This window comes from Salmo trutta, chromosome 12, assembly GCF_901001165.1.
Source record: "Salmo trutta chromosome 12, fSalTru1.1, whole genome shotgun sequence".
NCBI classification, from domain to species: domain Eukaryota; kingdom Metazoa; phylum Chordata; class Actinopteri; order Salmoniformes; family Salmonidae; genus Salmo; species Salmo trutta.
In genome coordinates, this window is record NC_042968.1 from 96645481 (window position 1) to 96659293 (window position 13813).

Genomic DNA, 13813 nt, shown 5'->3' on the forward strand with positions numbered 1-13813 from the left:
GACTGGGTAAGGGCTCATCTTGAGACTCTGTGTGACTGGGCTCATCTTGAGACTCTTGTGTGACTGGGCTCATCTTGAGACTCTGTGACTGGGTTAGGGCTCATCTTGAGACTCTGTGTGACTGGGTTAGGGCTCATCTTGAGACTGACTGGGTAAGGGCTCATCTTGAGACTCTCTGTGACTGGGTTAGGGCTCATCTTGAGACTCTGTGGGACTGGGTAAGGGCTCATACAGTAATATAAATCAGGAACCACGGAGTTACAAAACACAGTGTTTAATAAAGCAGAAAAAAACAGGACAAATCATTGACTTCCTTTACACAGTACAGTGTGTGTAATGTAGAGCCTGCTGGGTTTGTTGAAGCAGTTTGATGGTGTAGATGTTCTCCTAACAGCCAGCCAGGGCCTCTGTCTCCATCTCTACATATCTTCTACGCTCCACTTGTAGGCCATCTCCTGCACAGCCTTCTTATCAGCCATCCTGGTGTATCGCTTCTGTTCAAAACCATTCGACCTGACACACACACACACACACACACACACACACACACACATTATTACAGATACAATAATATGGGCGAGCAAAAAAACCAAATTAGAGTAATTACATATTAATGATAATGTTAATTATATATTATAATGATGCTGTTAATTATATATTATAATAATGGTAATTATATATTATGTTAATTCTAGTTATATATTATAATGATAATGCTAATTATAGATTATGTTAATTCTAATTATATATTATAATGTTAATTCTAATGATACATTTTAGTCATTGTAATTATATATGATAAAGCTAATTATGTATCAACGTGGCACTATACACACACACACACACACACAGACCCCCCCATCACACACACACACACACACACACACACACACAGACCCCCCCCCATCACACACACACACAGACTCCCCCCCCCATCACACACACACACACAGACCCCCCCCCATCACACACACACACACCCCCCATCACACACAGACCCCCCCATCACACACACACACGGACCCCCCCATCACACACAGACACGGACCCCCCCCATCACACACGGACCCCCCCATCACACACAGACCCCCCCATCACACACAGACCCCCCATCACACACACACACGGACCCCCCCATCACACACACAGACCCCCCCCATCACACACACAGACCCCCCCCCATCACACACACAGACCCCCCCCATCACACACACACAGACCCCCCCCATCACACACACACACAGACCCCCCCCCATCACACACACACAGACCCCCCCCATCACACACACACAGACCCCCCCCCATCACACACACACACAGACCCCCCCCATCACACACACACACAGACCCCCCCCCATCACACACACACACAGACCCCCCCCATCACACACACACAGACCCCCCCCCCCATCACACACACACACAGACCCCCCCCCCATCACACACACACACAGACCCCCCCCCATCACACACACACACAGACCCCCCCCATCACACACACACACAGACCCCCCCCCATCACACACACACACAGACCCCCCCCCATCACACACACACACACAGACCCCCCCCCCCATCACACACAGACCCCCCCCATCTCACACAGACAGACCCCCCCATCTCACACAGACAGACCCCCCCCATCTCACACACACAGACCCCCCCCCATCTCACACACACACACACAGACCCCCCCCCATCACACACACACACACACACACACCCCATCACACACAGACCCCCCCATCACACACACGGACCCCCCCATCACACACACACAGACCCCCCCCATCACACACACAGACCCCCACCACACACAGACCCCCCCCCATCACACACAGACCCCCCCCCCCATCTCACACAGACCCCCCCATCTCACACACACAGACCCCCCCCCATCTCACACACACAGACCCCCCCCCCCCCATCTCACACACACAGACCCCCCCATCTAACACACACAGACCCCCCCATCACACACACACACACAGACCCTCCCCATCACACACACACACAGACCCTCCCCATCACACACACACACACACACACCCCCCATCACACACACACACACACCCCCCCCATCACACACACAGGGGATGAGAGCTGTACCTGTCCACTCCGTCCCAACGGTAGCCTGGTGGAATGTTAAAGCGGTTTGGGGGCGGAGCCGGGCCTTTGTAACGAGGCTTCTCTAGAAACAACAACAACAGGAAGTGTCAGAGAGATTCATCGTGATTGGCCGAGGAGGGTTGGAAACCTGTGGTACATCACAAGTAGAATCTTAAGATTTGTAGCATGTTAACCCTTCACACACCAGGGGGTGAAACCACTGCAGGCCACTCTGGAACTCTGACACCAGACAGAAACCAAGAACACAACATCATTTACCTACTATATAGATTTTCAAATAACTGCTGTTTTTTCTGGCCATCATCGAGGAGAGAAAAAAAAAAAGCAGTCCCCAAAATGAATCGGTGCGGCCTTTTGCTGAACGTTGAAATCCCGATGTGGCCCTAGAGCCACAATACCCTCCCTCCCCCACCCTCCCCCTCCCCTCCCCTCCTCCCTCCCTCCCGCCCCTCCCCTCCCCCCCCCCCCCCCCCCCCCCACACACCTTTGACTCCTCGTAGTTTCTTGTCTCTGTCCTTCTTGCGTCTCATCATGGCCAACATGGGGTCTCCCTCTCTCTCCTGCTCTCTCAACATCCTGTCCAGGTCCTGGTCATTACAGGAACGTGCTAGAGGCTTCTGGGATTCCCTCAACGCATCCTCAACATTCTGCTGCTGCATCTGGCCCTGGGCCACACTACACACACACACACACGTAGATGACATAGATAGACTGACCAGATGAAAGCTATGATCCCTTATTGATGTCACTTGTTCAATCCAGAGTGTGAGATTGCAAGAGCGTGCAAAGCTGTCATCAAGACAAAGGGTGGCTACTTTGAAGAATCTCAAATATAAAATATATATTGATTTGTTTTAACACTTTGTTGGTTACTACATGATTCCATATGTGATATTTCATAGTGTTGATGTCTTCACTATTATTCTACAATATAGAAAATATTAAAAATAAATATACACTCATACTATACATATCTACACACACTCTCTCTCTCACCCTTTCCCCCACTGAGCATATTTAAGGTCTTTCTCTGCCTTCTCTCCTGCCATCCTCCTCTGCTCCTCTCTCTCCGTCTCGATGTCTCTCCGCTTCCCACTCTTATCTCTGAACACAGTCTCCGCATTACGAGACGCATCTGCAGGAGAGAGACAAAAACAGATGGATTAGTACAACATACCACATAGCATTACATCTAGCTAACACTACCTAGCGCTAGCTAACACTACCTAGTGAGTGGAGGAGGTACAGCAGACTAGCGCTAGCTAACACTACCTAGCATTACACCTAGCTAACACTACATAGTACAATATACCACATAGCATTATATCTAGTGAGTGGGAGGGTGTGTGTGTGGTGTACTATAGTAACATACAGCGGGAGGGTGTGTGTGTGGTGTACTATAGTAACATACAGCGGGAGGGTGTGTGTGTGTGGTGTACTATAGTAACATAGAGCGGGAGGGTGTGTGTGTGTGGTGTACTATAGTAACATAGAGCGGAGGGTGTGTGTATGGTGTACTATAGTAACATACAGCGGGAGGGTGTGTGTGTGTGTGGTGTACTATAGTAACATACAGCGGGAGGGTGTGTGTGTGGTGTACAACTTGCAGACTTGTTTACGCTGCTGTGCGTTTTTGTTGCCGATCTTACTTTGCTACCTAAGGGTTTTTACTTTTTCATTACCGTATATTTTTACTTTTTACCCTCACTCAACTTTTTTCATTCAACTTTCTTACCCCGGAGGTTTTATCTGGACATGGTTCGTCAGGACTTCAAACAGCCGAAGCTAAGTAACATTAACATGATGCCTTCTAATTGCAGTCGTTGTACTTATAATATACAGGAGAACGATCGCCTTACGGCGAGGATAGCTGTGCTGCAAGCCCAGCTTCAGACGCAATCGTTAGGCAAGGGCAATTTCAGCGTAGGAAAGGATGAAACAGCGTCTGTGCCACCAGTAAGTACAGATAGTAACGTTAGTATAAACCCCCTCGCACGGTCCCCGCAGCCGGACATCTTTCTCATGGCTTCTGGAGGGAAACGCTGTAGGAATGCTCAACCGGTGTCGCTTATTCAGCCGACAGAAACTTTCAACCGGTTCTCCCCAATAAGTGAGTCGGAGTCGGAGTCCGAGACTTCTCTGGTCTCTACTCCTCCCGCTGTGGGGTCTCAGACTCCGACGGCTCCCACCATTAGCTCTGACAAATTGAAAACCCTCGTCATTGGCGACTCCATTACCCGCAGTATTAGACTTAAAACGAATCATCCAGCGATCATACACTGTTTACCAGGGGGCAGGGCTATCGACGTTAAGGCTAATCTAAAGACGGTGCTGGCTAAAGCTAAAACTGGCGAGTGTAGAGAGTATAGAGATATTGTTATCCACGTCGGCACCAACGATGTTAGGATGAAACAGTCAGAGGTCACCAAGCGCAACATAGCTTCAGCGTGTAAATCAGCTAGAAAGATGTGTCGGCATCGAGTAATTGTCTCTGGCCCCCTCCCAGTTAGGGGGAGTGATGAGCTCTACAGCAGAGTCTCACAACTCAATCGCTGGATGAAAACTGTGTTCTGCCCCTCCCAAAAGATAGAATTTGTAGATAATTGGCCGTCTTTCTGGGACTCACCCACAAACAGGACCAAGCCTGGCCTGTTGAGGAGTGACGGACTCCATCCTAGCTGGAGGGGTGCTCTCATCTTATCTACGAACATAGACAGTGCTCTAACTCCTCTAGCTCCACAATTAAATAGGGTGCAGGCCAGGCAGCAGGCTGTTAGCCAGCCTGCCAGCTTAGTGGAGTCTGCCATTAGCACAGTCAGCGTAGTCAGCTCAGCTTTCCCCATTGAGACCGTGTCTGTGCCTCGATCTAGGTTGGGCAAAATTAAAAATGGCGGTGTTCGCTTTAGTAATCTCACTAGTATAAAGACCTCCTCCATTCCTGCCATTATTGAAAGAGATTGTGATACTTCACATCTCAAAATTGGGTTACTTAATGTTAGATCCCTTACTTCCAAGGCAGTTATAGTCAATGAACTAATCACTGATCATAATCTTGATGTGATTGGCCTGACTGAAACATGGCTTAAGCCTGATGAATTTACTGTGTTAAATGAGGCCTCACCCCCTGGTTACACTAGTGACCATACCCCCCGTGCATCCGGCAAAGGCGGAGGTGTTGCTAACATCTACGATAGCAAATTTCAATTTACAAAAAAAAAACAATGACGTTTTCGTCTTTTGAGCTTCTAGTCATGAAATCTATGCAGCCTACTCACTCACTTTTTATAGCTACTGTTTACAGGCCTCCTGGGCCATATGCAGTGTTCCTCACTGAGTTCCCTGAATTCCTATCGGATCTTGTAGTCATAGCAGATAATATTCAAATTTTTGGTGACTTTAACATTCACATGGAAAAGTCCACAGACCCACTCCAAAAGGCTTTCGGAGCCATCATCGACTCAGTGGGTTTTGTCCAACATGTCTCTGGACCTACTCACTGCCACAGTCATACTCTGGACCTAGTTTTGTCCCATGGAATAAATATTGTGGATAATAATGTTTTTCCTCATAATCCTGGATTATCGGACCACCATTTTATTGCGTTTACAATTGCAACAAATAATCTGCTCAGACCCCAACCAAGGAGCATTAAAAGTCGTGCTATAAATTCTCAGACAACCCAAAGATTCCTTGATGCCCTTCCAGACTCCCTCTGCCTACCCAAGGACGTCAGAGGACAAAAATCAGTTAACCACCTAACCGAGGAACTCAATTTAACCTTGCGCAATACCCTAGATGCAGTTGCACCCCTAAAAATTAAAAACATCTGTCATAAGAAACTAGCTCCCTGGTATACAGAAAATACACGAGCTCTGAAGCAAGCTTCCAGAAAATTGGAACGGAAATGGCGCCACACCAAACTGGAAGTCTTCCGACTAGCTTGGAAAGACAGTACCGTGAAGTATCGAAGAGCCCTCACTGCTGCATCATCCTATTTTTCCAACTTAATTGAGGAAAATAAGAACAATCCGAAATTTCTTTTTGATACTGTCGCAAAGCTAACTAAAAAGCAGCATTCGCAAATGGAGGATGGCTTTCACTTCAGCAGTAATACATTTATGAACTTCTTTGAGGAAAAGATCATGATCATTAGAAAGCAAATTACGGACTCCTCTTTAAATCTGGGTATTCCTCCAAAGCTCCATTGTCCTGAGTCTGCACAACTCTGCCAGGACCTTGGCTCAAGGGAGATACTAAAGTGTTTTAGTACTATATCTCTTGACACAATGAAGAAAATAATCATGGCCTCCAAACCCTCAAGCTGCATACTGGACCCTATTCCAACTAAACTACTGAAAGAGCTGCTTCCTGTGCTTGGCCCTCCTATGTTGAACATAATAAACGGTTCTCTATCCACCGGATGTGTACCAAGCTCACTAAAAGTGGCAGTAATAAAGCCTCTCTTGAAAAAGCCGAATCTTGACCCAGAAATTATAAAAAACTATCGGCCTATATCGAATCTTCCATTCCTCTCAAAAATTTTAGAAAAAGCTGTTGCACAGCAACTCACTGCCTTCCTGAAGACAAATAATGTATACGAAACGCTTCAGTCTGGTTTTAGACCCCATCATAGCACTGAGACTGCACTTGTGAAGGTGGTAAATGACCTTTTAATGACGTCAGACCGAGGCTCTGCATCTGTCCTCGTGCTCCTAGATCTTAGTGCCGTTTTTGATACCATCGATCACCACATTCTTTTGGAGAGATTGGAAACCCAAATTGGTCTACATGGACAAGTTCTGGCCTGGTTTAGATCTTATCTGTCAGAAAGATATCAGTTTGTCTCTGTGAATGGTTTGTCCTCTGACAAATCAATTGTAAATTTCGGTGTTCCTCAAGGTTCCGTTTTAGGACCACTATTGTTTTCACAATATATTTTACCTCTTGGGGATGTCATTCGAAAACATAATGTTAAATTTCACTTCTATGCGGACGACACACAGCTGTACATTTCAATGAAACATGGTGAAGCTCCAAAATTGCCCTCGCTAGAAGCCTGTGTTTCAGACATAAGGAAGTGGATGGCTGCAAACTTTCTACTTTTAAACTCGGACAAAACAGAGATGCTTGTTCTAGGTCCCAAGAAACAAAGAGATCTTCTGTTCAATCTGACAATTAATCTGGATGGTTGTACAGTCGTCTCAAATAAAACTGTGAAGGACCTCGGTGTTACTCTGGACCCTGATCTCTCTTTTGAAGAACATATCAAGACTGTTTCAAGGACAGCTTTTTTCCATCTACGTAACATTGCAAAAATCAGAAACTTTCTGTCCAAAAATGACGCAGAAAAATTAATCCATGCTTTTGTTACTTCTAGGCTGGACTACTGCAATGCTCTACTTTCCGGCTACCCGGATAAAGCACTAAACAAACTTCAGTTAGTGCTAAATACGGCTGCTAGAATCCTGACTAGAACCAAAAAATTTGATCATATTACTCCAGTGCTAGCCTCCCTACACTGGCTTCCTGTTAAGGCAAGGGCTGATTTCAAGGTTTTACTGCTAACCTACAAAGCATTACATGGGCTTGCTCCTACCTATCTTTCCGATTTGGTCCTGCCGTACATACCTACACGTACGCTACGGTCACAAGACGCAGGCCTCCTAATTGTCCCTAGAATTTCTAAGCAAACGGCTGGAGGTAAGGCTTTCTCCTATAGAGCTCCATTTTTATGGAATAGTCTGCCTACCCATGTGAGAGACGCAGACTCAGTCTCAACCTTTAAGTCTTTACTGAAGACTTCTCTCTTCAGTAGGTCCTATGATTAAGTGTAGTCTGGCCCAGGAGTGTGAAAGTGAACGGAAAGGCTGGAGCAACGAACCGCCCTTGCTGTCTCTGCCTTGCCGGTTCCCCTCTTTCCACTGGGATTCTCTGCCTCTAACCCTATTACAGGGGCTGAGTCACTGACCTACTGGTGTTCTTCCATGCCGTCCATGGGAGGGGTGCGTCACTTGAGTGGGTTGAGCCACTGACGTGGTCTTCCTGTCCGGGTTGGCGCCCCCCTTGGGTTGTGCCGTGGCGGAGATCTTTGTGGGCTATACTCGGCCTTGTCTTCGGACGGTAAGTTGGTGGTTGTAGACATCCCTCTAGTGGTGTGGGGGCTGTGCTTTGGCAAAGTGGGTGGGGTTATATCCTGCCTGTTTGGCCCTGTCCGGGGGTATCATCGGATGGGGCCACAGTGTCTTCTGATCCCTCCTGTCTCAGCCTCCAGTATTTATGCTGCAGTAGTTTATGTGCCGGGGGGCTAGGGTCAGTCTGTTTCATCTGGAGTATTCTCTTGTCTTATCCGGTGTCCTGTGTGAATTTAAATATGCTCTCTCTAATTCTCTCTTTCTTTCTTTCTTTCTCTCGGAGGACCTGAGCCCTAGGACCATGCCTCGGGACTACCTGGCATGATGACTCCTTGCTGTCCCCAGTCCACCTGGCCATGCTGCTGCTCCAGTTTCAACTGTTCTGCCTGCGGCTACGGAACCCTGACCTGTTCACCGGACGTGCTTGTTGCACCCTTGACAACTACAATGATTATTATTATTTGACCATGCTGGTCATTTATGAACATTTTAACATCTTGACCATGTTCTGTTATAATATCCACCCGGCACAGCCAGAAGAGGACTGGCCACCCCTCATAGCCTGGTTCCTCTCTAGGTTTCTTCCTAGGTTTTTGGCCTTTCTAGGGAGTTTTTCCTAGGGAGTTTTTCCTAGCCACCGTGCCTCTTTCACATGCATTGCTTGCTGTTTGGGGTTTTAGGCTGGGTTTCTGTACAGCACTTTGAGATTTCAGCTGATATACGAAGGGCTATATAAATAAATTTGATTTTGATTTGATTTTGTGTACTATAGTAACATACAGCGGGAGGGTGTGTGTGTGGTGTACTATAGTAACATACAGCGGGAGGGTGTGTGTGTGGTGTACTATAGTAACATACAGCGGGAGGGTGTGGGTGTGTGTGGTGTACTATAGTAACATACAGCGGGAGGGTGTGGGTGTGTGTGGTGTACTATAGTAACATACAGCGGGAGGGTGTGGGTGTGTGTGGTGTACTATAGTAACATACAGCGGGAGGGTGTGTGTGTGTGTGGTGTACTATAGTAACATACAGCGGGAGGGTGTGTGTGTGTGTGGTGTACTATAGTAACATACAGCGGGAGGGTGTGTGTGTGTGTGGTGTACTATAGTAACATACAGCGGGAGGGTGTGTGTGTGTGGTGTACTATAGTAACATACAGCGGGAGGGTGTGTGTGTGTGTGTGGTGTACTATAGTAACATACAGTGGGAGGGTGTGTGTGTGGTGTACTATAGTAACATACAGCGGGAGGGTGTGTGTGTAGTGTACTATAGTAACATACAGCGGGAGGGTGTGGTGTACTATAGTAACATACAGCGGGAGGGTGTGTGTGTGTGTGGTGTACTATAGTAACATACAGCGGGAGGGTGTGGTGTACTATAGTAACATACAGCGGGAGGGTGTGTGTGTGTGTGGTGTACTATAGTAACATACAGCGGGAGGGTGTGTGTGGTGTACTATAGTAACATAGAGCGGGAGGGTGTGTGCGTGGTGTACTATAGTAACATACAGCGGTAGGGTGTGTGTGTGTGTGTGGTGTACTATAGTAACATACAGCGGGAGGGTGTGTGTAGTGTGTGAATAGTACCTTCTAGCGGCTGGTTGATCTTTTCTCGGCGTCGGTTCTCCTGCTGTTCTCTTCTTAGAACGTCCACTGATACCAGTCCTGCTGCGGCTCCTGACAGCATGCTCCGAGACTAACACACACACACACACACACACACACACACAGCGATGTTAGAATAGGCAAAGCCTACACAAAACTTCTCTACCTAGCTACAGGGGCGTGTTCAGCAGGACGCATTGTTTTTCGGAACGTTCAGATAGAAATATGCTATGTGGAATAAACATGCCTCTGACATGTAGAATAAGGCATTCATGTTGGCTCTATTCATGACATTTCTATCTGTAACATTCCACATCATTTGTCAACTGAACGTGGCCCAATACTTGAATTTCTGTGCCTGGTCCCTTCAGCTCCACACGCTCACTTGTGATTGGTCAGGCCTGCGAGGGGGGGAGAGGTCAGAGTCTGAGCCCCTCCCACCATGTGGTCGCCTCCTGGGGGGCGATTGGTCAGAATCACAGTTCTGCCCTCCCTTTCGCCTTCTCCTAGGCGGTGATTGGTCAGAATCAGAGGCCCCTCCCATCTGTGTCCTTTTCCTTGGAAGTGATTGGTCTGAGTCTGAGTCAGGCCCGTTCTGAGCCCGCCTCCTGGGTGGGGATTGGTCAGACCCCGAAGAGCGCTGGCTAACACGAGCAGACGACAAAGACTTTGCTTTTTTCCTGGATGGAGATGAATCTGAAGAAAAACATATATAAAATGACTTCAGAACTTAACCACACCAGGAACAATTAGGAACCAACAGAACCAAACAGAATGAAACAGGGAGGGACCCACCAGAATTTGTCCAATATAAACTTTTTTTTAAATCAGAAAACAATTTCCATTTCCAGGGTTATATGGAGAGATTTGTCTTTGAATGGATGTTAACATGGACTGTATTCATTAGTCGCAAACTGTAGCAAAACGTTTTGCAACAGAAACCGTTTACTCCAAACAGAGAAGAAAAAAAAAAAATCAGCAAAAAATGTGTTTCTATTGGACAGATTGAGGTTGGTCCTTCTCAGTTTGGTTCCAAATGAATACACCTTTGAACTTGTCCAATAAGAACATTGATTTCAGGGTCAGAGGTTATGGGTCAGGTCTCACCTCTGCTGTGTGTCCTGTGGGGGGGTTGGGATGATGATGATGAGGGAGGAGGAATGCAAGGCTTCAGTCTACGAAGAGACGCATCGGGGGATTCATGTCCAATCCTCCTAGGCGGAGAGACGTCCGGCGAATCATGACGCTGCTTTCTGAGTGACTGGGGCTCTGGCGAATCATGTCGCGTCTTTTTGATCAACAGGGGCTCTGGCGAATCGTGTCGAACTCTCTGTTCCTCCTCCTCCTCCTCTGGGACCTCTTCATCAGCTGAGCAGAGAGAATATATATATTAGCACACACACCATGCAGCAGACAACACCTGAGAGCACATCCACTGCTGTCTGGCTCACCTCCCATCACTCTCCATTTGTTGCTGGTCCTGAAGGCTTCCAGGCGTTTGATCTCATCTGGACGCTCGTCTATCACCTCAGCAACCTGACACAATACAGAGCGAGAGACACAGATGAGTGGATCAGAGCACTAGCTAGCCACTCTAAAGTGATGTTTTTGGTAAAGGTCACCCCAACTGAAAACAAAGTGACAGTGAAGTTAGCTAGTTATGTAGCATTATTTACCACTGGCGCCTCCTCCTCTTCATCCTCTTCGTCCGCCTTCTCCTCGTGGGTCAGCTGTTTCCAATCCACATCGTCATCTACTATCTTCATCCTGCTCAGACCGAGTAACAGAGCGGTTAGAAACTACTGCCAAATAACAACAAGTTCACTTTTTATGCTAGCCAGATAGTTAACTAGTTACTGGAGTTCGCCAACAGAGCTGAAACATCGACCAGTTAAGTTTGTTATGCTAGCCAGCTAACGTTATCACAGTGTAGTAAGGCTAGCAGGCTAACGTCGCTATGTAGCTAACGTTAGCTATCTGCCTGACTGTTTAACTCCATATTCCCCCGGTGTTCACACCTACTCACCCCTTTCCTGTAGCTTTAATGCATTTCTTTTTAGCCTTCTTCTCCCTTGACTTCTTGGCGTCTCCATCTGCGGATAAATAACGTTTCAGATACTCGGATTTGGAGAGAGACGCTCCTTTACTGTCATTCGTGGACGCAGCCATTTTGAAAACAGTCCACCTACGTAGAGAACGGAGAGGACCGAGGGACAAACAGTCCAATGAACGTCACGAAATGCCGCGTTTTCTATTTTGTTTTGTCAATGATGAGTAGACTTCATAAATATTCAGCTCTGGAAGAAATTAAGAGACCACTGCAAAATTATCCGTTTCTCTGGTTTTACTATTTATAGGTATGTGTTTGGGTAAAATTAATATATTTATTTTATTCTATAAACTACTGACAACATTTCTCCCAAATAAAAATATTGTCATTTAGAGCATTTATTTGCAGAAAATGACAACTGGTCAAAATAAAATAAAAATATGCAGTGTTGTCAGACCTCAAATAATGCAAAGAAAATGAATTCATATTAATTTTTAAACAACACTAATGTTTTAACTTAGAAAGAGTTCAGAAATCAATATTTGTTGGAATATCCCTGGTGGGTGAGTGAGAAGGGGACCACAGCCCCTAAAAGTATTTTTAGGGACCATGACAGCGACACCAAAGCCAAGATGTGTGATGAAAATGTAACTGTTGATGACTGTTATATTACATCACTTCCTTAAATGATACGACTGCTCAAGACACACTGAAAAATACAACTTCAGTATCTAAATTGGCTGGACTTTAATTGGGAAGTTGTTGAGCTGACATGGACCTACTTCACTAACCCAAAGATTTTGCTCAATGGGAGTTGAATTTCACTTTTTAATTTTCTCAGTGAACTTTAAATATTGAACTTTGCTTTTGCAACACAAATAGCTGAGGAGAGAGCTATTAATTTGCTGTGGCCCAGTGCACTACTTTTTGAGATTTTTATTTAAATGTATTAATATATATTTTTTAATTCTGATTTGTCAGGGGGTGCTGCAGCACACTCAGCACCCCTACTTCCCAAGGCTATGCCTCCAGCGCTGTGACAGGTTTGAAGAAAATAGATTTTCCATTTGTACCGTGTTTACCAATTTATTGTGTAACATTGTATCACATTATTCAGCTCTTCATTGCTGTTGATACTATGTAATGCCTCAAATTGTAAATAAACTAATTAGACAGAAGTTACACTTCCTGTGTCTGTCAGGCTCCATCGGGAGAGACCAGCCTCCCCTGTACCCAGCCGTCTGTCCATGAAGAGTGAGCAGTCTATGGATCCTCCAGTTATGTTCGAGGGACACTTTCCCACTGAACAAAGGTGAGGGTTCCTCTATTGAAGCAGACTCATGCTGCACCTACACAATCAGTAGGCTAGTTATTGGTTTCATAACATACATCTGTTTCTGTCTGCAGACCTGAGTGTTCGGGTCTGTCTGTCTGAGACCAGCCTCCTCTGTACCCAGCCGTCTGTCCATGAAGAGTGAGCAGTCTATGGATCCTGTTGAAACAGAAGTAATAACAACACATGTTGGTGGTTGGAGATATCCCTCCAGTGGTGTGGAGGCTGTGCTTTGGCAAAGTGGGTGGGGTTATATCCTACCTGTTTGGCCCTGTCCGGGGGTTTCATCGGATGGGGCCACAGTGTCTTCTGACCCCTCCTGTCTCAGCCCCAGTATTTATGCTGCAGTAGTTTATGTGTCGGGGGGCTAGGGTCAGTCTGTCACATCTGGAGTATTTCTCTTGCCTTTTCCAGTGTCCTGTGTGAATTTAAATATGCTCTCTCTAATTCTCTATTTTTCTTTCTCTCTCTCGGGGGACCTGAGCCCTGGGACCATGCCTCAGGACTACCTGGCTTGATGACTCCTTGCTGTCCCCAGTTCACCTGGCTGTGCTGCTGCTCCAGT

General features: G+C 46.5%; 1 protein-coding gene across 1 annotated transcript; it reads right to left on the reverse strand.

The window, feature by feature from the left end:
• Positions 1–258: 258 nt before the first annotated feature.
• On the reverse strand, positions 259–12072 carry bud13 (BUD13 homolog). Its single transcript, XM_029770426.1, has 10 exons — positions 11892–12072; positions 11542–11632; positions 11317–11401; positions 10973–11233; positions 10251–10561; positions 9848–9956; positions 3127–3265; positions 2615–2805; positions 2110–2191; positions 259–513 (listed from the first exon to the last, which is right to left on the reverse strand). The coding sequence occupies exons 1-10, from the start codon at positions 12032–12034 to the stop codon at positions 420–422; spliced, it is 1506 nt and encodes a 501-aa protein (XP_029626286.1). The 5' UTR covers positions 12035–12072; the 3' UTR covers positions 259–419.
• Between the last annotated feature and the right edge of the window lie 1741 nt (positions 12073–13813).